Source organism: Perissodus microlepis, chromosome 20 (assembly GCF_051167445.1).
Source record: "Perissodus microlepis isolate ML-2025 ecotype Zambia chromosome 20, ASM5116744v1, whole genome shotgun sequence".
Lineage (NCBI taxonomy): Eukaryota > Metazoa > Chordata > Actinopteri > Cichliformes > Cichlidae > Perissodus > Perissodus microlepis.
This window is the reverse complement of record NC_140480.1, coordinates 7,167,945-7,195,289: the sequence shown is the minus strand read 5'-3', so window position 1 is coordinate 7,195,289 and position 27,345 is coordinate 7,167,945. Positions and strand designations below refer to the sequence as shown.

Below are 27,345 nucleotides of genomic sequence, written 5' to 3'. Positions count from 1 at the left end.
TTGGTTTCGACTGACAGTGGCTGGGTGGCATCAAGGATCAAGTTCCTCTTTGGTATTATAAGCCAATTATGACTGTGATATTGAGCCCTCTCTTGCTCGCTCTCTCTTTCTGTCTGTGTGTGTTAGTGAGTGTGTGTCACAAATACCACAGCAGAAAAGTAGGAAACAGCAACTCGCTCTTGCTCTCTCACCGCTCCTCGTGTTTGGCCATGTTTCCTCACGCAGACTAACCTGGAACATAACAGCCAGCACTTGAGGTGCCGCAAGAGGCAGAGAACAAACACAGAGACGGAAAAACAGATGCAGAAAACACAGTTTGCGCTGAGAGAGAGAGAGAGAGAGAGAGGGAGAGAGGGAGCGATAACAGGACAAATCACAGGCTGCGTGTGGACCAGCTGAATACTTGACCAATGCTCATCCAGCTTGCTTGAGGTTGTCCTGAGCCACTCAGCTGTGAATGAGTGTCTGTGCAGAATGGATTTTATTTTGGTTCAGCAGACAGCGTGCGGGAGCAGCAGCTTTGTAGACGATTCCCGCTCCTTTTGGATTATCTCAGAAATTGCCGATGTTGTGACAACCAGAAAAGGCAGAACCCAGAAAGGAAGATGGTAATGTGAGAGTCTGCTGTGTGTGCTGTTTCTCATCCAGAGTGAACATGTTTGTCTTTTTTTATTATGAAGAATTAATCTTAAATGTTTTATGTACTCTACCTAAACGCTGATGAAGATGAGTTGTTTCCAGGGTCTAATATGTGAAGATTTGCTGCGTTTCTCAATTTTTCACTTGTAAATCTTTGGATTATAAATTGGTTATCAACAGATTTAATCAGCTAAATGACTGCTGGTAGCAACTCTAGTATATTTTCCTTTTTAACAGAGTTGAAATGAAACACATGCGGTTTTCTCTCCTCACATATAGATAGACATGTAGATAGGTAGAGCAATGTCTCGTTTTTAAGTAGTATCGCCAAGTTACATATTTATTATGTCCTGATAAGTAGCCCTTTATGCTGTAACATGCATGTGCTCTGAGTGTGTCTAACGTATAGCATAGCTCCCATAGCATGCACTGGCTGCCGCTCTGCCTCCGTGTTTCGACTCAAGGTGAAGGTCTCAGGTTACCGAGCATTAAGGCAGATTTCACAAACCAGCCACTGTATCTGCCTCCTTCCACTCACTGGTATGTGAGATGTGAGTCATGCGAGCACCGAGAGAGCAGACAGCAGATCTTTTGAACCTCAGAGGTGCGATGGGATAATGTAAGAGTCTCAGCTTGCATGTCTTGTAAGCAGAAGTAAATGAATGAGCGTTGTCACGTCTACCTGGGCTGGAGAGAGGGTGTGTCCAGTTTCTAAAGTGGATTTAGTTTGGCACAGACCAACAGCACGGATGTTATGCAGAGAGCTGAATTTTAAAATGCCCGCCCAGCTCTCCTGTAGGTTTTATTTGGCAGGCCTCTGCATATATGTGTGTGTGTACTACTGTGATTTTCCCACCCTCTTTCCTGCATTTTTGCCATGTCGTTGAAGCCAGAGTCCATTAACCCGACTATTCCTGTTTAAGGAGTGACCTCAATGTTTGGGTATTTGTTCCTGTGTTGACCAGGTTACACAGAGCATCTTTTTTCTCTCAGCTGAAAGATGTCTTGTCCTGTCCTGGTGACTCAATGGAAAATACGCAACAGTCAGTTCAACAACTCTGTTTGCAAAACTACAAATCAGCACCACACCTTTACCTGGGTAGCCCACTTGTATGTGTTGCTTTGGCTATAAACACAAAAACATTACTGATGATACTAAAAGACCACTAACTGACAGAAACTCTGAGCGTGTTGCTCCAAATTTGTCTGAACATCGGCAGAGCTGCACACACACATACACACACACACACACACACACACACACACACACACACACACACACACACACACACACACACACACACACACACGCACGCACACACACACATTAACACACATTAAGTCCCATTAAGTCTTCAGATGTTTGTTCTGCATATGTGAAAGAAATCTTTGGGTTTAATTTGGCATTGTGTGTTTTAATGTTCGGTGTGGTTCATCCATGTTTTCACCTGTTTTAGAATAGAATAGAATAGAATTCAACTTTATTGTCATTGCACATGCCACAGGTACAGGGCAACAAAATGCAGTTTGCATCCATCCAGAAGTGCTTTAGCCATGATATAGATATATTACAATATATATTAGCAATAATATAGATATGTAAATATATTACAGAAATGGGTCTATTACGGTATGTAATATGTACACGGTATGAAGTATGTTATGAATATGCTATAACTATAAGTATGTACAGGCTGTAGTGAGTACAAGCTATGTACAGGCTATGAACAGGATATAAATATGAAAAAAAAAAACTATACAGAATATGAAATAAAGAACTATACAGAAATGGGAACTATGCAAGTTGTAAACACTTGTAGAATTAAAAATTATCGTATGATTATTTACACAGAACTATACAGTAGTGCAGTTAAGAGGCTATATAAAGTGCTAGTGGTTGTGAGTGGTGGTTCAGTCCATGTTATTATTGTGTGTTTGAGGGTACAGTTGTCCATTGTGTGTGTGTGTAGGTGGTTGCGGGTGTGTGTATGTCCAGTCCATGTGTTAACGTGGGTCAGATGTCAGGAGGCAGAGTTCAGGAGTCTGACAGCTGTGGGGAAGAAGCTGTTCCGGTACCTGGTGGTCTTAATCCGGAGGCTCCTGTAGCGCCTCCCAGAGGGCAGGAGGGTGAAGAGTCCATGTGTTGGGTGACTGGGGTCTTTGATGATTTTCCCAGCCCTTTTCAGACACCGCTTCCTGTAGATGTCCTTTATGGCAGTAAGTGGTGCTCCGGCGATGCACTGGGCAGTTTTCACAACGCCTTCCGGTCCGAGGCAGAGCAGTTCCCGTACCAGACTGTTATATAGTTGGTCAGGATGCTCTCGATGGTGCAGCGATAGAAGTTCACCAGGATGTCTGAGGACAGGTGGTTCTTTCTCTGTGTGGTCATTTCTGGATGTTTGTTATGAAATCTGCTGGTGTGAGTTACATTAAGCGCAGCTGTGGGCTAATTACAGATGAGACGAGTGTGTCAGTGAATGCTAAGCCACACTTTGATATAATAACACACCTCATGTGCACACAGCACAGACACGTCAACTCACTTGCGATGAGTTTAAGGACATGCTTAAAGTCTCAGCTCATTCATAAACCCCTGACGTGTTTTTAATGACTTAAACACAGGTCTCGCTGCCTCCTGACTGCTACTTTTACAGCCAACTTCATGCCATCCTGCTTATCAAGGCTGTCATGATTGGTGTTTGCCCTCCACAAGGTCCGATTTGCTGATCCCGGTGAAGCTACTAAATATGATGTCTGGCCATCTCGATGCCGTAGTGGTCGTGTATTGTGATTCCTTTAAGGCTGTGTTTTTCTCATTAATCTCATTGTGCTTCTGCTCAGGTGTCACTGTGTGTTGAGGTAGAGAGGAACAATATGTCACACTAGGTAAAAGAACCTGTATATATATATATATATATATATAATAAAAAGGTTAGCTTTTCTTTTCCTTGTACCTTTTAGTGTCAAGGTGCAGCTTTTACACTAAAAGGTTCAACAGTTTACCTTTTAGGTACGTCCATTTACTCCTAAAAGTCAGGCTGCTCTGACAAAGGATGGAATTTGGTACATTTTCTCTGAGTAAACTCTTTTTCTGCTTCAGATTCCCAAGCTGTAAATAGTATCAGATAATAAATTATTAATGCAAACAAATGTTCTAAAAAAAAACAAGAGATGCTTTTGTGCAGCAGGAATAACTTCCTGTTTTGTATGAGACAACAGCAGTCCAGAGCAGCTACAGTCTAAACGTGAGCATCCAATTATTTAAAAAGCAAAGACATGCTCTTCAGACTTTTGGCAGATTTACGTGCATCGGTAATTTCAAATGGAGACGTTGTCAACAGTCAATTTCAGTTTCACAGATTTGCAAGATTTTCAGTTGCAGGTCATTGCTGAAAGATAAAAGTTAATTTATCATAATTTAAAAAACAAAGAAAGAAAATAGTTCTATTTAAAGGGAACTGCTTTCACAAGGACACTTACATTCATGACCTCACATTTTGTCCCATGGCTGGTTTGAGTCTCTGCTGTGTGCCATCGATTGTTCTGGTGGTGTGTCACGGCACAGCTTCTGCGTCAGCGCTAATCTATTTACAGCACAATTGAATTGTCCTTAAAATGACTAAATATGTCAGGTTGCCTTTCTTTAAAAGCATCTGTTGGTCAGCCTGAGTGTTTTTGTCATCATTCACTGGTTTGTTATTTTCAGTGAATGGGTCAACAGAGCTGCGGACTGAAGACATTTTTATCATAGCGTGACGTGAGCAAGGGAGCCCTTCCTGCTGTAAAGAAGCACACAGAAAGCACACAACTACATACAATGAGAAAGAAATCCAAGAAAATTCCCCTCCTGATGGATGGTCAGCTGACAACCAGATAGACAGGATTCAGCTGCCTGGAGAGTTGGAAATTTCTAAAATTACGAATGGTGAGGTGAAAAGCTTTTCTTTGTGAACCATTGGTAAATGTTTATTGTTAAATACACCCATCCATCTTCTTCTGCTTATCTGGGGCCCCGTTGCGTGGGCAGCAGCCTAAGCAGAGAAGCCCAGACCTCCCTCTCCCTGGCCACCTCCTCCAGTTTTGTCTGGGGTAACACCAAGGCGTTCCCAGGCCAACCGAGAGATAAAATCTCTGGGTCTGCCCCGGGGCCTCCTCCCAGTGGGACATGCCCGGAAAACCTCACCCAAGAGGAGCCCAGGAGGCATCCTCATCAGATGCCCGAACCATCTCAACTGACTCCTTTCGGTTTGGAGTAGTGGCCTCTGAGCCTCTCCCGGATGGCCGACCTCCTCACCCTGTCTCTAGGGGAGAGGCCAGCCACCCTTCAGAGAAAGCTCATTTCCAGGGCTTGTATCTGCAATCTTGTTCTTTCATTTAATTTCGGCATCAATCCATCTGTCGATCTCCCACTCTCCTCTCCCCTCAACCATGAACAAGACTCCGAAATACTTAAACTCCTCAACTTGGGCCAATAACTCGTCCCTAACCTGGAGTGGAGAGTCCACCCTTTTCCGTCGGTCAAGTACACGCTTAAATGTTGTCAATTCTCCACAGCAAGTCACAGACTATGTACAGGAGAATATGACTGTGGTGTCAATAACAATTTACTGACCTCAGTTTCTCACTGATTCAGCATCTAGTATCACTTAAGATTGTTCCAGCTGGTTAAAGATCCTATTACTGAGCTTTCCTGCTTTCTCAGCTTTGTCCTCTGCTGAGGCATAACAGGAGGACACTTTCAGCTAGCCCAAATGTTTTCTCCACAGAGTGGACTCAGTGCATATCAATGCTTTGTACTGCAGAAGATGCAACAGAAGGTAAACACTGCATATTAAAGCATAATAATAATAATAATGAAGTTGTGCAGTAATTAATTTTTCCCTGTAGGCATAATTAACTGAGCTGCCAAATTTTGATTTAATTTCCACTTTCAAACACAGTTTAAGGTGTGACAGAAATGCTGCGTAAATGTTTTCTTGGCATATTACATGAATGTGGCATACTGTATCAGGGGGGAAAAAAATCCCCTGTGATGATATAGAAGTCTCAAAAACTCATGTATCAAATATGATACACTTACACTTAGCCATGAATGGAGCCACACATGACTCGTTCTGACCGCTGCTTAGGCAGCTGGAAAATTATATGTTTAGTTATCTGTTGTAGTGGTGACGCCTCTTTAAAAAACACAGTTTCACAGCATCTCCAGGAGCTCTAATAATGAATTGGAATGAAAGATCTCCTTCTTGTTGGGAATAGACAGGAATCCACATTTCTCCCACAGCACTTCTTATAACTGGCAGCACTATAACCATTTTAAATAGTTCGTGCAATCCAGAAGAGAATCTGTGTATATCAGCTTCGATGAATAACCGCAGACATAAACACAGGAAATTGATTCTTTTAATGCTTATTTAGAGGTCGTGTCAGTGTCTGCAGAGACTTTGAGGTTTTGCTATCAGAGACGCCGGACTTGTTGGGATTCACATAGTTCTCAGGCTCTTTGCTTATAATGTATTACAAAAAAAATGAACATTTGAGTGGATAATGATAATAGTGTTAATGGTTGACTGTGTTAATAACAAGAAAAGATTAAAAGAAATTTTCCAAGGATGCCGAGCGTTCACAAATACAACATTTTCTTGTTGATTTTCAATTTCTGTATTCCTTAAAGTCATTGCGCTGAATCTAAGAATAAATATCTGCATGTTTTCATTCATTCCAAGAAATAGTTTGTTTATGTCAGTCAGCAGGAATAATGGATATTAATGATCCAATCTGGACATTCTTTTTTTTAAACTGGATTTTGATACAATGGCACAGTTGGGATCATGCTGGTGTCCTAGTTTAGGGATCAAAGAGGGACAGCGTGTAATCGCATTGTCCTTGGTTCAAATCCAACCCTAGACCTTTGGTGCATTTTATTCCCTTGTTCTTCATTTCTTGTCCCTTGCCACCAGAGACTACTGATGAAAAAGGAAAAATTCCCCAAGAAGCACATGGACTACAGGGATGTCACTGTGCACTCTTTTCTTTCTTTAGTGTTAAGTATTTTCTTCTTGTCCAGACAGGAACCTCCTTGACATCAGGAATGTTCAAGGACTATTTCTGCTTCATAATGATACTGGACATAAATATTCAAACTGTCCTCAGCTCCAGCACTGGGACATCTTATCCACAGTAATGTGAGCATCGTTATTTATTTCAGTGGCTGAGTGAGAAAGATCCGGGTGTTTATATAGAGCCATGTGAATCTGCCTAGGCAGAGAGACATGCCTGCGCAGTCCGCTAATACGCCGCATACTGGTGGCAGGCTAACCAGTAAACACATAAGTTAAAAAACACGCATTTTAAAAATTGCTTAAATAGGCATCTTTGTTGGTGCACATGCAGTAACTGGTGATTTGTCCTGCTTCTCACAGCTTACTCATCACCAGCAGTGCAGGCACAGCTTGAATCAGAGGCTTGTATGTAGACCTCCACACCAGCATACCCTTTCACTGGCATCATTTAAGAGTTGATGAAGCTGGTGTGCTTTTCTTGGTGATTAAGACAGGAAAACCCTTCATTTAAAATGTATGTGCTATGAGCTGAATTTGCTTACACTTCATAAAGAGCTTCAGTCTGTACCCATCCATATCCTTCTCTCATTTAGCACCCACCACCACTTTTTTTAAACACCCCCCTTATCCTTTTCTTTCTTTTTACCCCAGTAGCCATTGTTGTGTTGTATCCCAGCAGGATGTGTCAAAGCTGACTAAACAGCTCTGAGTCACAGTGTTGTTTCTGAAGCTGTAGGCGCTATGGATGGGTGGAGATTCCAGCGTTCCTTGGATGATAATGTAAGGGGATGAGATGAAGAGGGTATATGGCCACATGGTAAATGAGAACAGTCAGCAGCAAAACAAATAAAATAAGATGAAACCTTTAGGCACGTTATGCATAGAACTGAAAAAGTCACTTTTGAGAAAATGCAAATATGAATGCGTTAAACTGCTTAATGAAGACCAAAAGTGCCGCACAGCCCTTCATAGAAATAGCAAGAAAAAGATACAGAACACATGATATCTCTTGCCTGTTCTCATTTACATGGTGGCCAATCCCCGAGCCTCATTCTGGTGGAGGTTTCTTCCTGTTAAAAGGGAGATTTTCCTTCTCACTATTGTTAAGTGCTTCCTCATGGTAGGTCATCTAATTTTGGGGGGATTTTCTGTATTATTGTAGGGTCTTTACTTTACAACTTAAAGGGCCTTGAGGCCACTGTTGTTGTGATTTGGCACTATATAAAAATACAACTGAACTGAATTGGTTTGAACACAAGACAGCGAGCAAGTATCAGTGTCAGAGGCGCTAATTCATCACACCAAAACACGTCTATGTCTCCATCTCTGCTTATCCATGTCTGTCACTCCAGCTTTGAATCTTTGAGCTGAGTGGTAAATAATCTTAATGAAAATATGCAGTGGACAGTGACTTTTACATTCTGGTTTGGCATGTATGAAAATGTGCTTTTTTCTTCCTGGCAAAACAACTATGCTCACTCTGTAATAAGATCCAACTTCTGCATGGAGATTCACACATCACTTTTCTTCTAAGCCATATACCCCCCGTGTATGTGTATATACTGTATGTGAACCCCAGAGGTCTGGTGCTGTGGCCTTTGCTGGTCTAAATAAAGAAGGGCCTAAAAGTGGGTAGTGGGCCATGAGTTCAGGTCAAAGGGAATGTGAAACTATAAACCAGGAGGCCTGTAAACCTCGGGACCAGGCATCACACACTATGTTTGCTTGGATGTTTGTTGTCAGGCCGGCTGCCTCGATATTCATTGATGAGCCTGAGGTGTTTGTGTGTTTGTGAAGCTGTTCTGTGAGCATGAGGACAAGGCCTCTGTAATTTACTGTGGACAACAGGCAGATGGAAGCAGCTGACTCCTGCTTTACTGCTGTTTAGTATTACTTTGCACTGCACTAAGTAAATATTTTATGCGGTTAACGTGAAGTCACAGTTTCGATACCTGATAAATTGATCAGTTGACTGTCAGAATATTTTATTAATCAGTTATCAAGCAAGAATCCCAGCATCTCAAAGGTTAGAAATACTGGCTAGCACAGATTTAGTATAAATATGATTTCAGATGATAAAAGTTTTAAATTTTATTTTTAAATTGAGAATGAAATATTGACTGCCTGCACTAAGGTTCAACTTCTAAGCAGCTGAATGAATATATGTAAAAATGTTGGCGGTGTTTGATTATTATTTTTGTCACTGACATCATGATGTAATTCGGGAAATCAGTGGTATGAAGTTTCAAAAACTTGTTGCTAAGTAACATCTGTAGCTTTCTGCTCTCTCTTGTGTTTCCAGAACTTTGATTCTCTCGAGGGATCCATCCAAAACCTTCTGTCTGTGCTGTTCCCGCCCTTTGAGGCCACCGCCCCCACGCTTCTCAGCCAGCTCTTCCAACTCATCGACAGTCATTATCAGGGAGACGCCCTGCGGTGCTTGCTGGACTTTCTGGTCCCAGCCAAGCACATCTTAGACACCGTGCAGGAGGCTGCATGTGTAAGTCATTGTTTGTAAACTCCAGTGGGATGCTAAGCTAAAGAGACTTTTATGTCCATTCAGCACTTTTGTTAATATAGAGCAGAATACTGAGTACACTTCTTTCTGTTGCCCATGTCCTGTCCCCTTTAGGCTCCATACTCTGGTGTTCTTTTCGTCTATGAGGGCTGGCCTCTGTGCTTATGTGACCAAGTTGTCATCCATCTTGCTCCTATCGACCCAGTGCTACTTCAGCCGGGTGATTTTTATCTCCAGGTGGCACCATTCTGTGACCAATCAGCTCGCATCGTGGTTTGCAGCCTCCTGGAAGACGAGGCCTTATTGGAGGAAGTAGTAGAGGAAACCCCAATCCCTGAAACTTCCTATCCTTGCATATTCAGCCTCGACTGGTTAGATGAGCTCAACAACGGCCGCCAGGGAACGCCTCTCAGCCGATGCCTGCTTGCCACAGAGCAGGGCGTGGTGAGGTTACCATGGGAACGGGTGGCCGTGCCTGAATTTGCAGACAGGCCACACAGTGCTAGGAGTAGTATGGCCTCTGCTCCTCGTTCATATCCTCCTTTGCAATCTCCGCATCCTCTCCTTTCACCTCTTCCTAATTCTTCATCTAATCAAACTTCACCACTTATTCCTTCAAAGGAATCTGCACTCAAACCGCTTCCTCTAACCATTCAAAATTCAGTTTTAACATCTTCTTCACATCCCTCTGCCTTCTCTGTGGAGACCAGAATATGTCCAGCAAAGCACGGTATTGCTGTGTCGCTTTGCTTGGTTGATGTTAGTGCTGCTTCTTCATCAAGGCTGATCAGAGTTACAGAGACTGAATCAGAGCCTAAGCCTTTAGGTTGGGTGTCCCCTAACACGTGGGATAGCCGCTTTACTGGGAAAGGTACAAGCACAAGACCAAGCACTGTTTCAGATACGTGGACCCCTACGAATACTGATCTAATTGTATGCAAAGGTCAAGATAAGGGTGCTGAAATCACAGCGCAAGATAAAGGTAAAGATAGAAACCTTCAAGATACCAGTAGAGGTGAGCCAGCACCCATTGTTGGGGAATATATTGATATCCTTCAAGCCACTATGCTTTTCGGTAGAGCTCAGTCAATTAAAGAAGAAAAACAAAAATCAGAGGCACAAATCCAACCACATGCACAAATTCAGGGACAAATGCAGAGATATCCGCAGAGACCTGCACAAATCCAGCCACAGGATTCACACAGGCAAACACAAGGGCAGACGGCAACACAGATGCGACCTCCCACACAGTGGCAAGCACCAGTGCAGCTACCTGCAAAACCTCAAACGCAAAGTCATCTTAGACCCAACGAGTCTGCAGAAAAAGGACCTCCATCCACTTTCAGTCATTCCCAGCCTCACCACCCTCACTCTGACTTCACTGATCCCTCTGAGTGTATCCGGACTGTGCATTTCTCAGAGAAACCCTGTACTCCATGCATGAGAAGAAAACAGGGCGGGAAGGTTTCCAGGGCTCAGGAGCTGAGGTGTCGATACAGGGACTCCTACCAGGCTGCGCTGCAAAATCCCGTCACCTTTGGAAAGGAGAAAGAGAAGGGAGCTGCGTTAGCTGTGGTGGAGGAGGATGGTGATTTCTCACTGTGTAATAACAGACAGGGGCCACTTGAGACTGAAACAAGGGATCTGTGTTTTAATGTTCAAAGAATGTATGGTGACTCTGGGATGCAAAACCACCGTCCTGAAGCTGTTTGTAAGGAGTCGGGAGAATATGACACAGCTCCGTATTGGAAACCAGGAGATACAAACATGACCCCCTGTATGGATTACAGGGGAATAAATGCTTGTCACTTTGGTGAGCTACCAGAGCAGACATATGATAGGACCACAGTGCCATTTAGGGAACCACTGGATGTAAACTCTGCCTATGGCAGTACACACAATGTGAATGGAACAAATTCAACAGTAGAAACACAGATGACCAACGCTAAAGCTCGGTCGAGCTCAAATGGACAGTCACGTGTCTCCACCAAACACCACGGATTACTATTTAGTTCGAATGAAATTTCTGGGAAGCACGTGACCCTCAAACCCTGCGAGCAGCTGCCAAACAGAACAAGTTCTGCGGGGAGCCCTTTCACAGCATCACAAAACAGACAAGTATGCACATCGGATAAAAGGTGTTCATCCCTCTCCACTGCTGTTGTGGACACCTCAGAGAAGTGTGAACTGGTTATCGTCAATGGTAAAAATGTCAGGAGGAAAGAAAATACCAACTCCTGTGCAGAGATTCCCCAGCTGCATGTGGTTAAATGTAAAAACAGCACTGCCTTCAGATTAGTTTCACCAAAGATCAACAGGAGGAAGATGGCTGTTCTAGGTACACACTTAAGTCATTCTTCTCTGTAGTTGTCTTTGCGGTCGTTTTGGTGTTGTTAGGTTCATTTTATTTTGTTTTCAAACTTTGTTCAGATGGTGATCAGCCTGGCAGCGCTTCCATAACTAGTAGAAACAGCCAGCAAACACAGAAACCATCACAGACAGATACACCTCTAGTGGCAGGGACACAGAAGACCTCCCGGCCTCCCTCTGCTCGTCCTAGACCTGACCACTTACCTCTAGGATCTCCAGACCCCGGAGCCCACCCCCTCTATCTGGGAGTAGCATCACTTACAGGTAATCAATTTGATATACAATAAATAAAATAAAAAGCTACCCATTAAAATCCATGTGCACTGATTGAAGAATCATCTTGGAACATTGTTGCTTTTTCTCACAAATACCACTGTAAGAAATACTCCACTGGCCTTATGCAAGTATGCTCTCTGAGTACAGCATGCAGTATGCGGCACACCAGAAGCCCAGTAGCTAGCTGTGGCTTTACTAGACTGTTGGGTGCAGTTACACATCAGACTGCTTAATGACCTGACTGCACCTCTGTTGGATAAAGTCTAGAAAGGTTCAGAGCTGCAGTGTAAAAGCATCAATATAAAAATCTCATCTGCTATCTAATATATGACATTATTTCAGTGTGAGAGTCTGTGTCTGTGATTTTATTTATTTATGAAAATAAATATTTTATTGTTTTTGTGCTCATAGAAAACATTTGCTTTGCAACATTTGCAGTGAAATTCACTTATAAAGTGTTGTGTTTAACTTGGAGGCATCTAACAGTGTGGTTTCAGAATTCAACCAAGTGAATTCTACAGGAAAATGTGAATGACCCTGCTCGGGTCTAGTTTGTTTGTCTTTGGTTGCTGCAATGTGTTGTTGGACTCCTCATGTAAATGTGAAGTAGGCGACTACACTGACCTGTAGTTAGAGGTCATTATGCAATGATGAAATCTTAAATATGAACACTGCTGCGTAACCTATTACTCCTAATAGAAGCCTTCACTACTATGCATTGTACCTAGAAAACGTTGAACCATCTGTTTGCTTCTCTCTTTTTTGATTATTATTATTCTAGACTTTGGTCCTCACTATTTTGTCAGCTGCAGTATTATTTTGCAAAGTTTTTCTCACTTTCAAACTTTTGAAAATATATCAGCTCGTTTGTGAAAACCCTCCTGCGTATGCAACATATTTTATTTTTATTTTTCTCCTCATCTCTCCTTTCTCTTACCCCTCCAGGCGGCAGAGACAGGATAGGCAGGGCAGTAGTTGAACTGTATGGTGACCACCCGGGATGGCGAACAGCTGTAACAAGCCAGGAGATCTTCCAGATGCTGCTCTACTTCCACTCTATTACCAGGTAAGAAATGAATAAATCATTCAACCAAAAGCTTAAAATAGACCCTCTCTGCATTCACAGACGTGCTGGAAAGCAGGAGTTTTCTCATTTATGTGGTTGTCTCTGTTTTATTTGTGGAAATACTGTGTGCTAGTTGGAATGTTTGTTTTTGTAGGACAGAAATCAGAGACAGTGGGATGACACTAGTGTTCGATGCGAGGAAAACTAATCCTCAGCCGCACCTCTATAAGGCTTTGATGACTCTTCAGGTATGAAGCAAACTTTCCTTATTACAGCTTGCTACAGCTGATCACAGGTAATTGATGTTTTATGTATTAATCTCTGGCTGAGTGCTCCTGTTTGCAGATCATAAATACTGGGTGAAAGATCAAGTCCTAAAATGCATCAGCACCCTGCTTATTTGCAAGAGAGCAAGAGATGACATTAGTTTTCAGTATACATCTGTTGATTTATTTGTCATGATTAGCTCAGTGGAGTGTTAAACCATTGCAGGAGCAGCGCCCTCAAGCAGTGAGCAGTTTGGTTATGCTGGTGGACAAAGAGAACAACTTCAGACCAGAAAGGTGTCCAGGGATACAGGTCAGCTTTTTCACTCTTTACATCCATTTTTAACAGAAAGCCCTCGTAAAGCAGGGGAGTTAAACATTAGGCCCAGGGGGCAGAATCAGCTCAGCACAAACGCTAATTCAGCTCACTGAACATCTGTGTGTATGTATTACATGCCATATATGTATATATTATGCATTATTTCTAAGAGTGCAAAAGCATGTGTGTCTAGCTATGCAAATATCTTACATCTTGAGACTCTTTGCATTTACAGTCCTGTTCCCCAGAAGACGATTTCTTTCTTTTGTGAATGAAATCTAATCTCGGATATGTGTTTGCAACTAGCAACAGCTAAAATATTTTGTTAAGAGAGTAAAATATGTCATATTGCATGACTATCAGCTGTTGAAGGAAAGAACAGGTCTTTAATCAAAGATAATGATCATAGTTTTCTTTATCAGATGTTTTGTATTCAGCGGTGTATAAGATGAACTAATTATAAAACTAAATAGATCAAAACGATCTGCTGTTGATCTTGTAAGGACAATCATCTAAATCAAATACCAGCAAACACACCGAGAGGTCCAAAGTTCCAGTTTTGTCCGTGCACTAATTAGTTAAAATGAAAGCAAAAAATGTAGAATTTGAAGGATTTAATAAACCAGATTACATAAAAATCTACAATGTGTCTGCTAAAGGTGATAAGTGAACAATCTCCTGTGGTTAAATACTGAGTAATGACTTAAATATGTTCCTGGTAATTTGACAGACTGATATAGTGACATCAGTTAAATCGTTGCTGAAGCTGGTGGAGGCGAGTCAGCTGAGTTCACACCTGGATGGGACACTGTCTCATGGTAACGTTGACTGGAAGGAGCTACATCAGGTGAGGCCGTCACATTATGATATTAACTGTTTCCATTTGTCCATCCCTGTCTGCCTCTTCACTGCTTAGCCACATCTTTTATTCTGCAGAAACTCTTCCCATTTGTCTACGATCTGCATGTGGCCTCCAGCCTGCTCCTGAGAGCCATCAGCAAGCTCGAGGAGCCCCGCAGGACAGATACTGTACAGGTACTCGAACACTTGCCTGTGACTGGTTTTTCATTTTGTTATTTGGACCTTGGAAATCGAGGTTACCTTCTCTTCAGTAACTACTTCTTTGTTTGGTCTTTATGTAACAGGGTGTGCAGCAGTGCATGATAGACCAGAGGACTCTGATGAGGGATGTTCTGGAGGACAGCCGATTGGTCAGCCTGCAGAGAGAGGGTGGAGCTATCCTGGCTAGGCTAAGGAAGCAGAGCGACCTCAAATACCCCCACTGTGAGGACTTTAGGTAACCACAAATCATCCTAATGCTATGTTTGCAAGTGTAGAAAATCCCAGCTGTTGTCCTACAATCCGATTCAGGTTTTGCTGTGAAACAACAAGTGTCAGTATCTTTCTATAACTGGCAATTAAACATTGTTAGAATAGCAAAGTGTCATCTTAACATCACATTTGCCATAGTTTATTGAATATGAAACAACAGGTACAGGAAAGAACATGAGGCCAGACACACTGATTCATTTATAAGTAAGTGTTTTCCTACACTTTGAGTAGGTGCTGGCCTTTATCTTTTCAGGTAAGTTACATTAAAAGTGTGATCTCATCTTCAGTGGGGGTGCTGGAGTACACTGAAATGTTTAAAATGACATTCACTACTTTTATCAACTTCTTTGTGAAGCCTTTGATGTTACGTTTTCCTCAATACAGTGATGCAGTGGACTCAGTGACAGGTCTGTACAACCACGTTGAGGAGCAGGCTCACGTCCTCGTGCAGCGGTCCAACGTGTCGCTGGAGCACCTGGAGTACCTGCTCCAACTCAGAGAGATGGAGGGGCACTTCACACAGGTACGTTGACTGATGTTCTGTTTACTAAGGTTAAAGGTTTCTTATTTGAAAAGGTATTTTTAGACTAAAGTTGGTGTAGGTCCTGTGATCCTGACGTCACAAAAGGCCACTGATTCAGCGAGGAATTAGGTGGCTGTATTGAAGTGTAGAATTTCAGGATTTTTGTGTGTAAATAAATTGAAAGTATAATTTAACTGTAATTGATCATATAGAATATAGTGTTAAAAAGAAAAAACGAGGGCTTGTGCAAGATTTCCTCTAGTTTGTGGCTTTTAATATCACTGCATTACAAATTTAAATCAGGCACTGATGGTAACTTATTTATGCTCTAGGTTGTGTAAAGTTGGTCATCCACCTCAGTGTGTATATATAATATGTATATATGCATACATATTATATATACATATATATATATTTATATAAACAGGTAATATGTGTATATATAATATGTATATATGCATACATATTATATATACACATATATATATTTATATAAACAGGTAATATGCAAACAGTTTATATTTTATTCCTGCTCTCTTTTTGTTATAATGTGAATGAACAACAACAACAAAAAACTAGACACTAAAACATTTTAATTAACTCAGTGCTGCTTTTAACTGAGAAATTAAAAGCAGCACATTCAGTTTAGTTGCACCTGAATATGCATATGCATATGCACACACTGGAGTCTGCACATATTCAGTTTTCTTATATGCTACATTACCAAATCCATAACTTTTGTGTCTCCACCCCTATGTAGATTCAGCAGTGGTTTAATGAGGAGGGAGAGCACCATTTGCTGGAGGCAGAGTCAGTGGAGGACTCTGGAGACAGAATGGAGCAGATCCTCAACAGCTTCACTGGTTTCCTAATTGAAGCTAATGTCAGTCTAAGATTTTATTTGTGATTGCCGCTCTCCCTGTATTTGTGTTTGTTTGTGCAGCTCTCTGAGTCTCTCTTTCTGTCCCCCTGCAGGACCGACGGCACCACGCCATGTCTTTGGTGTCAGAGGTCGAGCAGCTTCAGCAGAGAGGGATCTCCTACCCAGAGACTGAGGCGTTCAGGGATTTTGTCTGTACCTTCAAGTCAGGCCTGGAGGACTTCCTGTGCCGAGCAGAAGCGTGTGGCAGAGAGCTGCAGATCATGGTCAACGTGTGCGATTTTTGTGAGCAGGTTTGTATTTGAGACTTGTCGCTTATTGCTCTCATACTGCATGTTTTGCTTGTTTGGGAACCCCAAACTTTCATACTTCTTATCCTGTACTTTGCATTTTGTAACATCTGACTTTCTAGGTTAGAACTACTTTTTAAAAAAAAAAAAAAAAGTAGTAAGAAGTCTTTTTCATTTACTTTTATTTAAATAGACATTTCTTTTATAAACAGGCTACAGCACTGTCCAGTGAATGCATTGATTACCTGGACCAGTGTCAGTCCAGAATCCATGCAGTGCAGGACCTTGAAAGCGCCTCACAGGTTAAACAAAGAGACACTCTGCTCCAAAACCAAGACTCTAGTCCAAACATTGCATCCCCTTGTCAGTTTGACATCCATACAGCGCAAGGCTCACATCCAACCACCGCCGGTGTTTCCCCTTCATGCACCGACAGCTCCATCCTCCAGGCTTTCCACGACAGGTTCCAACAGTTCAGCCCAGAGAAATTCCAGGAGGTAAAGGCACAGGCCAGCTTCCTGCAGGGCTCCCGGGGGATGCGTGTCTGGAACTTTGCCTGGCTGAGAAGTCAGGAAGCCCGGCAACAGCTTCAGGAGAGGATGCAGAATGTGGATGAGGTTTATCACCAGAAACCAGATTCAAGCAGCTGGTGTGAAGGTCATTTTGTTGACGTGGTGAGCACTAATGTTCAGACAGCTTCTCCCGGCAGCCATAATTTAGTGGTACAATCAACCCCTGGGCCTCGGCATCCGCAGTGGGAAAGCATCATGTCAGGAGCGGTGGATTTAGGAAAGAGAAGACCGATCCTGGGCAAGAACTGCGCTAATTCAACAGCTGTAGCCTGCTGTAACATCATCGTTAAACCTGAGGATTACAGTGAGGCTGGAATTTACCAGGGGTCAAAGGTCGCTCCACAATCTCCTCATAGGTAAAATAATTTCTTTGGTTGTCTATCCATCCCTCTTATTAAATATTTAACTCACTTTGATTTCCAAAGCAAGTCTCACACTCTTCTGTTAGATAATATTTGTAATATTTGGGAGAATTTCTCTGTGTAATAATAATTATAATCCAATTATAGTAATTGTAGATGCCCTGTGCATTATGTCATGGTATACAAAATTCAAACAAAAAATACAAAATACAAAAAGTGTTTTGGATCTCCGCTGGCTTAAAAAATAAAGATTTATGGATCTGAATAAACATTTAAGATGATTAAGAACCTTAAAGGCAGTTTTGAGTTGGTTTTCTGTAGCATGGCCGTGCTACAGAAGTAGTAACAGTGTCTCTGTGTCATTTTTATACAGGTCAGAAAGGAGAACAGAAAGAGAGGCGAGGAGGAGACAAATAAGCAGAGCAAGGAGCGAGAGAGACACTGCCGCTCTGTCTCAGTCCCACACTGTCGGCTGCCAATGGTTTCCATGGGGACGGGGTTTTGGGGTGAGGTCAGCGAGTCAGGACTCATGTACCACACGAGTGGCAAAAGAAGGATCATCTACTCCTCCAGAGCAGCGAGTTCGAACCCCATCATCTTGTTCCCACCATGGTCAGCCGTCTTGTCGAATCCTCCAAGAAGCTCAGAAGTTTCAGATCTCCCGCCATGGGAGCTTCTGCTCAGAAGACTCCTGCATGAGTGACCACGGGACTGTGGGGGATAAAGGGACTTCATGCTGCAAACACTCCAGCCTGCCCACTGGGAGGAATGAGGGGACCTGTTGTTTAGAGAGTCCACATGGGAGTGCCCTGTAAGTCTGTGTGTGGGTAAAATCATTATGGCCTATAGCGAATAAGTAATATTTGATGATTAACTTTAATTTGACTCATCTTATGTGGCTCGTGTGAGTCTTTCATGCACTCTTTTCTGTCTCTAAGCTGGCAATGAAGAGCTACAGGTACTGTCTGTTCACTTTCCCTCTCTTTTTTCCATCTTTGTGTCATGGATTGATGGAACGGGCTTACTGAGCACAGACTATCAGTGCTGCTATTACCTCACTGGAAATTTGGAATATCTTAAATACTGTGCTGAGAAACTTTGTTTGCAATAAATTTACATTTAACCCAATGCAGAAGAAGTTGGGGGAAAAAATGTAGGTTCGTGTTGTAAATATTTATCTGTGCCCAGCGGGTTGTTTCCATAATTCACGAATGCTGCCTTTTTTCTTTTCTTTGTATATACGTGGCGGAAGCAAAATATGGGAAAGATAGCTGATGATAAGCGTAACAAAGAGAATGTGCAGTACTGTGAAAAAGTCTTGGACCACCTCTCATTTCTTTGTATTTTTCTTCAAAGAAGTTTGTTGTATTTTTTTAATAACTAACACACTGGTACACAATCATTCATTATGATAACTCAACATTATTGAAGCAGTGTGAGGTCATCTTGACAGAGAATAAAACAAAAGGCAGCCAACATCCAAAAAAGAAAACACTTTCAACCTTTCAACCTCAGAACTGTACACACAGATTTTGCCTTATATACTGTATTCCCATTTATGTTGGCACATTACAATAAACCGCTGCAACTTTACCTATATTTGTAGGAAAACATAAAAAAATAAGGGCCGGCCAAAGACTTTTACACAGTACTGTAGTTATCAGAAGATGTCTGCACTTTTTTTTTTACCTGAGCATGTTAACATTTGTTTAGAATATTTTGTATGATTATATCCTCCTGTCACCAGGAGGCTGCAGCGTGTTATGGAGGAGTTGGTGTTCACAGAGAGGGAGTACGTCCGCTCCTTAGGCTACATCCTCACCCACTACCTCCCCCTAATGGACAGACTAGACATCCCCCAGGACCTCAGGGGCAAGCGAGGGGTCATCTTTGGCAACCTGGAGAAGCTTTATGATTTCCACAGCCACTATTTCCTGCCAGAGCTGGAGGCCTGTCCAAGGGAGCCTGCAATGATGGCCCGCTGCTTTCTCAGACACGTGAGTAACAACTCTGTGACTGCGTTATACTTTTTCATACAATATTTATTCTACATAATGTTTTTACTTCTTCTCAGAAAAAATTTTCACTTTACATTAAACTGTATTTTTCCACAGAGTGAGAGTTTTGGTCTATATGCTTTGTACAGCAAGAACAAACCTCAATCAGATGCCCTGATCCTGCACCGTCCCCATGACATCTTCAAGGTTAATTTACGTCTTCCTGTCAATGAAAAACTTTTAAAGCAGTTTTAAACTTAATGATGTAAAGGAGATTTTCTGTATTTATTATAACTCTAACTTACAACTCTAAAAGAGCTGAGTGATTAAAAGTATTCCACAGACAACGTTTTACCCCTCAGCTGAAGGGGCTGATGGGCTATTGTTGTTACCCCCTTACCCTGTTACTAGCAGGTGGAAGGGAGGTGTGGAGACCCAACTATGTGAACATGATAAATCGAGAATGAGGCACTGTAGGATTTTCAAATCGATACGATAGATGCACCTGGTAAAAACAAATTCTAATCTGTGTGACCTCGATCTCACGATCGGGGCTTTTGAAAGTTTCAGTTTTCTGAAAATCTGGTGTTTGCGGTAACTCAAGAAGGAATCTAGGCACCTAGGATGTTCAAACTTGTACCATAAGTGGATTTTCTAGGAAGCTTAGGGGTAGCAGTATGTTTAATAATGCACCCTTCCAAGGTATATAAGAACAGCTCCCACCATTGTCCAACAGCTACAGTAGGAGTGTTTGTGCCATGCTTTTACTTTTTAGACTTACACTCTACCTTTTTTGTTCCTTCACAGAAGAAGCAGCAGGACCTGGGAGACATGATGGACCTTTCATCCTACCTTCTGCGCCCTATCCAGAGAATTAGCAAATATAGCCTTCTGCTCCAGGACATGTTAGCTTTGGCTGGCTCATACAGGCCAAAAGATATGATCCAGGATGCACTGCGCGCTTCTAATATATGCACGCAAAGCGTGTCCGGCCCAGCTGTGTATGTGCCTGACCTGACGAGCAGTGAGAGGGAGCGGGAGAGGGCCGAGATCCAGGCTGCCGCAGATCTGATTCGATTTCAGATGCGTCATGGCAACGATTTACTCACCATGGATGCCATTCAGGATTGTGATGTAAGATTTTAAAACGGGAGGCCGGGTCAACTTAAATCACAGTTGTTGCATGACAGTGACAGTTGCTTCCCCTTTTTTCTGTCAGGTGAATTTGAAAGAACAAGGCCAGCTGATTCGCCAGGATGAGTTCACGGTTTTCTTCAGGAAGAAGAAATGTGTCCGCCGCGTCTTCCTCTTTGAAGATCTGATTCTCTTCAGCAAGACCAAGAAGACGGACATCGGAAATGACGTGTACATCTACAAGCAGTCATTCAAGGTTTGCACATGTCCTTGCTCATCAAAGAGTTGTCGGAACCTAAACAGTCAACCCTTTTTGAACTTTAAAACACAATTTACAAGGAATTACACATCAATGCTGCTTGAATCCTCCAGGATGAGAAATTTCTACATCTCTTTCTATTTTATTCTTCAGACAAATGACATTGGGATGACTCATAACTCTGCTATGAGCGCTCTGTGTTTTGAGATCTGGTTCCGGAGGAGAAAAAGTGAGGACACCTACACTCTGAGAGCCTCAAGCGTGGAGGTGAAGAAAGCCTGGACCACAGACCTGGAGAGGATACTCTGGGATCAGGCTGCTCATAGTAGAGGTTGTGACAACATACTGTCTTTATTTAGCATTTGACCCAGTGCACGGTGCTTCACAGGTTTAAAAACATATTGTGAATCTACGTTTTGTTCCAGAAATGCGCATGCAGGAGAGGGTATTCATGGGAATGGACCGCAAGCCATTCATGGATATTCAACCCAGTGATGCTGCAATTTGTGACCGAGCTGTCAGCTGTGTTGTTACCGACAGAAGTAAGGAGCTGCACATACAACATTTTAAACTAAATTCCACTTCATCTATCAGATATAACATAACAATTCAGAGTTCTCTTGCAGTCTTGGTGTTATTTCCACCCTTTGTACTATAGTTTTAGTTTTATCAGTTATTTAAAAGTTTAACATTTAATTCATCCATTTAACCCCCCAAAAGGCTTGAGGTTGACATTAGGTTGTAATTATTATTGTGTCATGGCTCTGGGGATGGTTGGGAATTAATTGAGTTAAAAATCACTATAATCCATTGCAAAAAAAAACAAAACATCATTCCTTTTCCACAGCTGATATGCTTGCAATTGGTGTAACACCACCAAAGTGTAACATTCCAATTGGAATCTTTACACTAGTAAAGATCCCCTGGATACATGAAATCTGATCAAGGGCTGTGTCCTGAAACATATTTAAGTTAAATGTGACAATAAAGGCACTTTACGTGTTATTTGAAAAACTTTAACTTACAGTGGGGGAAATAATTAATTGATCCCTTGCTGAATTTGTAAGAATTTGTAAGTGAACAGTCTCATGTCATGTCATTGAATAAAATAAGTATTTGATCCCAAAGCAAAGCTTTAGCACTTGCTGGAGAAACCTTTGTTGGCAACCACAGCAGTAAGATGGTAGTTGGTCACCAAGTTTGCACACATATCGGGATTTTGGCCCAATCCTCTTTACAGAAACTCTTAATCCTTTATCTTTCTTGGCTGTCAACAGATTTTGTATATGGCTGAGGTCTGGAGACTGGCTAGGCCACTCCACGACCTTAACATGCTTCTTTAGCCTGACAGTATGGGTATGGTATGGGGTGTGTCAAAGATTTTACGCCCATTGAGTCATTTAGATAAAATGGGCTTGTTCTGCCGAACTGCCTTCAGATCCTCCATTGTAGTTTGGACTAATCCACCACCTTTCTCATTATCACTCCCACCTAATGAAGCAAGATCCTGCATGGAGCTGCAGACTAAGCGCAACTGATTGTCATTTGTATTTCTTCCATTTCCAAACAATCACACCAGCAGTTGTCATCTTCTCACCAAGATTCTTGTTGATTGTCTTGTAGTCCATTCCAGCCAGCAGGTCTGCAATCTTGTCCCTGATGTCCTTTGCCAGCTCTTTGGTCTCGCCCATGGTGGTGGAGAGGAGAGCTTTATACACATAACAATTTGAGATCAGGAATATCTGTAATTAACTGATGAATACACTGATTGTAATCTGTGGGAACCACAAATCTGGCTGGTTTGTAGTGGATCAAATGATTATTTCCTCCACTGTGCATGTATCACTTACAAAGAGCACATCAAAATAATCTACTCAACGTAAATTACACACGAACAACATTAAGCTACTCACGCAGAGAAGAACGGCTGCTGCTGCCATCATCATCCGTCATCATTTCTGCTACACTGGCAGGGCTAGGGGGCAGGACTCTCCTCTTCGGGTTTTTGGGGGATGTTGCTAACTCCGGGACCGATAACAGGCACCACACCCGCAGTAGATGTGCTCGGTGTGAGGTCTCGCCGCAAGCTATCAAATACGTGCATTTCTCAGCTTTTAAAAAAACTCTATGCGTCGCCAGGTGTTTCATCAGATTCGAGGTGTTACCTCCTTTGCACAGTATCACCTTAAAGCACTTGTTGCAGGCTGCTGAGTTTGCATCTTTTGCTGTGAAGTACAGCCAGACTTTGACAGCTTCGCCTTGGGCATTTTTAATCTGTAGCTCTGCTCTAAAAGAACGTACATACCTGGGCCCGCCTACTACGCTCGCAAAGGTAAAATGATTGGCTGGAATCCAAAGTGTATGACATCTCAGGAAAAAAAAGCACCGAAATAAAGCACCGAAATGTGCGCTGCTTTTCGGTCTGGTTACTACCGTTTATGTCAGAACCGGTGCCATCATGGCACCGGATACCGGTACCCATCCCTAATTATAATTGAGGAAGCGCTGAAATACTCTCAAAAACTACTTTTTTGTATTTTTATAAAATTCTTTAATGAATTGTTTTTAATCAATTGCATATCATTTCATTCTTCTTGTTCTATCACATCACAGATAATTTTGGGGAATGGGGGGCTGTGCATCAGTTTGGTCTTTGTTGTACTAAACGTGTTATAACTCGCTTTGAGGGTCTCGAAAAGCGGTATATAAATGCAATCCATTATTATTATAAACAAATTTTTATAGCACTGATTTTATTGATTGCCCTGACATTTGGAAAAGCCCACTAATCCAGCTACGGAGAGAATACTTTTTCATGTGCATGTACTTCAACAGTCCTCATTGCTCACTAATCAAGCCCATTATTGTCTCATTAATATCTATATATGTCGTCAGTCCCTGTGGCGTGTTGTTCACACAGGGGTTTAGACTATCCCCGACCTCACTCCATTGGCTCTGGCAGCACCACCTCCACCACCCTCAGCCAATCGTCTTCCTCATCTGGTCGTGGCTCACTGCCCCCTGCCGGACATCCCGGGAACCTGTCGCAGGGCGTGGATGCCAGTCCAGCTGTCTGCTCCTCCCCTGACGCTGTGACTGACAATGAACTCAACAATCATCACCTACATCAACATCACCTGCACCTTAACTATGAACAGTGCAATGATCGCCATCCACTGAGTGAGTTTATTTTAAGGTTTTTTGTTCCCTATAGAGAGACGTGTTTGTTTGTTGCTGACTTTTTAACTTACTAGTATTCAAACAGTAAATGACTAAATGATAAATCAGAACTAATCATATGGTGATTATCCTAACATAGAGTAGTAATTATATTTAAAACCACTGGAGGGTTTAAGTTTATTTTTTAATTTGGCCCAATCTAGTGGCACAGCAGTGTGAAAAACTGCAGTGCGATCTTTACTAGGTTTCTATTTTTTTCTTGAACATCACTATGAAATGTGAACTTATATCAGTTTGATGTCAAAAAACCTGTTTTCTTTCCTTGTAGTGGACAGCACCGAGTCTTCTGAGGAGTGCACGAATCTCTTCAGCAGCTCGGAGCACAGCTGTCTGTCTGCCATCAGTGGCGAAATAGTGGACGACTCCTCCTGTGTATCTCAGAATTCACAGACCCACCCACAGACCTGTCGGACACCCAGCCTGAGGCGAAGCAGCTCACCGACAGCTACCAGAAAGAAGCCAGGTGTAGCTCCCAAACCTCCTCATCTGGCTAATTCTCAAGTGCAGGTGAAGGTGTAACAAGGCAACCTGGTGAATTAGTAAATGAGCTGAAAATTCTGGTCTCAGCGTTTCTCAGGTTGTTTTTGTAGCTCAGTTCATTAGCAGGTCTGATGCAGCAGTTTTCCAACATGACGATTCAGTGTCATTAAGAACTTTTTTATTACATGCTAATATATTTGAGTGGTTTCTTGTTTTGCAGGGTGATGCACTTATAATTGGAAAATCAACAGAAGTTTAATATTGAATCCCCAGCAGAAGAAAGGCAGGTTAAATTCTACATTTATGTCATTTTTTGTGTGTTTTTATATTAAAAAAGGATACTATTCATGTGTATGTGGTAGTGCATATACACAGGGGGGGACAGCATTTAAAATTCCTTAAAAAATTAAGAAACCAAGCCCTAGCTTGAAAGACATACACCATAAAACTTTCTGTTGTTAAACCTTTAAATTTGAATAACAGCAGCTAACCTTATGTTGGTCATTTTATAGTCTTTGAAGCCTAAGGACACTTCTTAAAGAAATAGTGACAGATGTGGTTATATCAGTGGCACAGCATTCAGAATAATATGTGCTTTTAATATTTTTACAGATTGGACTTCAACTCAGGCTGGTCAGTCCTGCTCCGGTCACCCAGCAGATGGATGAACTATCAGAATGAAAAATATTATGTACAACCAGACTTTGTCATTTTAGAGGCGTTTGGGGTTTGTTTTTGTATGTGTCATACCTCAGTCACTCAAATGTGGTAAATTTGATCATATGAAGAAGATACTGCTGCTGAGCTGATGTCACACATTCACCATGAAGTGTGAAACGTAGAGCCATTAGTGGGAGTTTTTTAATAAACACAATCAGATATGTGATACGAGGTGTGCCTAGTCTTTTTGCCCATCAGAGTCGTCCTAATGCCCCCCAATGCAGGTTTTACCTTTATAAAGAACCAGGTATCTGCTGTTACAGCTGTGGTGGATAAAAACCATAGCAACAATATGCAGTTGAATAGGAATAATTATACCTGCTGCCTCACATTAGGTCACCAAAAATTCCAGAAAAACATTCTCATGTCATGAAATATAACTAATATATATTTTAAAGTGTGATTTGTCTTTTCTGCTGATGTCTGGAGGCCGTGTTATAAAAGAGCCCCTTGGGGTGACCAGATAGCAAGGAGGCATTCTATGACTGCATACATTTTAAAATATGATTTGTATGATCTTCTATCCTGTACAGCTTGTAAAATTGTTGATTAACAGGGATCATAGAGAAAATGTTTTATTTATGGATGTCTTGAAAGTTAGCAGCTCATGTGAGACAAACACCAGAGCAGCATGTATAAATCACTCCAATCTAGAGTATTTAATGCTTATTTTTCTTTGGTCAAAGTCAAAGCATTGCTTAGGAAATAAATCGCAATCATGTATTTTTGCCAGCTTAACCACATTGTTCTGCCAATACGCTCGCACAGAGCCCAGTACTACTTGGAAACTCAGGCTTAACATGAATGGGGATAAACTGAGAAATGTGGATACTGTATGGATTGAAATATAAAATTTATTTAATTAATCTACAGTAAATAACACTTGTAAATACATTTCTGTTTCTTCTGTACTGTAACCTTTTGAGGGTCCTTTTACTGCCACTGTATTTTTAAACTGATGCTTTTTACCTGTATGCCTCTAAGTTTCTTAGTAATCCTACACCCACCAATGTATCTGTACGGAGAGACTAGTTGCTCGTGTGTTTTCATATCTTGATTTGAATGACTGTGTGTGTGCAGGGAAGCAAGAAAAGCTACTTCATAATAAGCAGTGAATAGAATAAGGCCTTAATCTTGTAAGCAGAAACCACTTACCGTCTAGGGTCCACTAAGCGTTACATCTGCTCCATGTACCAAGTTTCTCTTTATGAAAACGACCATTAAAACACATTTTTAAATGTGTTTTCTTTAAAGGTACTGGTGATGAGTGTCATGATTTTCTAAGTTTTGTTATTCTATGTAAATATAAAGAGTATACAAATCATGACAGGAAAAGCTAAGGCAGTAACACAGTAGCCTTTGGTTTGCATGTTTGTTTTTCATGACACTGACCTTTTGTGCATCTGTATCCCTTTCTTTTTTGCTGACTTGCTTTCTTTTATACTTTTTATTTGTTGATGTAAATTAGTTGTTCTGTTTCTTAATTTTTCCTATTCAAGGTCAGTAGGGTTGTGTTGTTTCTTTCCACCCTGAATTAAGGTCTAAACGACTCAGTCATGTGAGGAGCAGAGAGAGGAAATGCAGCCCTTCCTTATTACACACACAACATCCTCACAGATACAGACACTTACTGCGCTACCTACATACGTGCATGATATATTCTGATGATAGCATAATTTTGCAAAAACTAGATTTTTTTAATGTTATGTTTCAGCCGTGGTCTTCTGTTTTGTCTGTTTGTTGTTTTTACAAAAGCCATTTCAGTCTTTTTCATTGAGCCTATATTGACCATCTGACCTGTAAGCAACATGAGGAAAAACTCATCAGTGCTTTTATATAACCTAATGTTATTGAGCTAAAAACAAACAAACAAAAGTTGGTGTTGTAATTACCTACCCTTAATTTGAAAAGTCAGTGGGATGTGTTCCTGTTTTGCATTGTAAAATGTAATTTATACTTTTATGTTCAACAATAAATTAATATATGATGTAAATGATTTGGGGAAAACTTGTTTTTGTTTTTATCTTTAAATTTAGTGAG

At 41.6% G+C, this 27,345-nt stretch overlaps 1 protein-coding gene across 3 annotated transcripts; it reads left to right on the top strand.

The window, feature by feature from the left end:
* The first annotated feature begins 132 nt into the window (after positions 1-132).
* LOC146363988 (pleckstrin homology domain-containing family G member 4B-like) lies at positions 133-27,301 on the top strand. Of its 3 annotated transcripts, none has more exons than XR_014798945.1 (25): positions 134-608; positions 9,004-9,201; positions 9,334-11,557; positions 11,650-11,853; positions 12,811-12,931; positions 13,086-13,179; positions 13,424-13,510; positions 14,247-14,363; positions 14,453-14,551; positions 14,662-14,813; positions 15,233-15,371; positions 16,132-16,254; positions 16,347-16,544; positions 16,754-17,469; positions 17,849-18,286; positions 19,223-19,472; positions 19,590-19,679; positions 20,280-20,606; positions 20,692-20,862; positions 21,019-21,196; positions 21,291-21,407; positions 23,761-24,045; positions 24,374-24,568; positions 24,806-24,868; positions 25,198-27,301. XR_014798945.1 is itself a non-coding variant. In XM_084917596.1 (25 exons), exons 1-24 carry the CDS (start codon positions 606-608, stop codon positions 24,842-24,844), a joined length of 6,609 nt encoding a protein of 2,202 aa, XP_084773722.1. In that variant the 5' UTR covers positions 134-605; the 3' UTR covers positions 24,845-24,868; positions 25,198-27,301. The 3 variants fall into 3 exon arrangements, 2 of the variants coding, with proteins under 2 accessions (XP_084773723.1, XP_084773722.1); XM_084917596.1 differs by having other exon boundaries at positions 24,374-24,612; XM_084917597.1 differs by lacking the exons at positions 24,374-24,568; positions 24,806-24,868; positions 25,198-27,301 and having other exon boundaries at positions 133-608; positions 23,786-23,901.
* Positions 27,302-27,345: the final 44 nt, after the last annotated feature.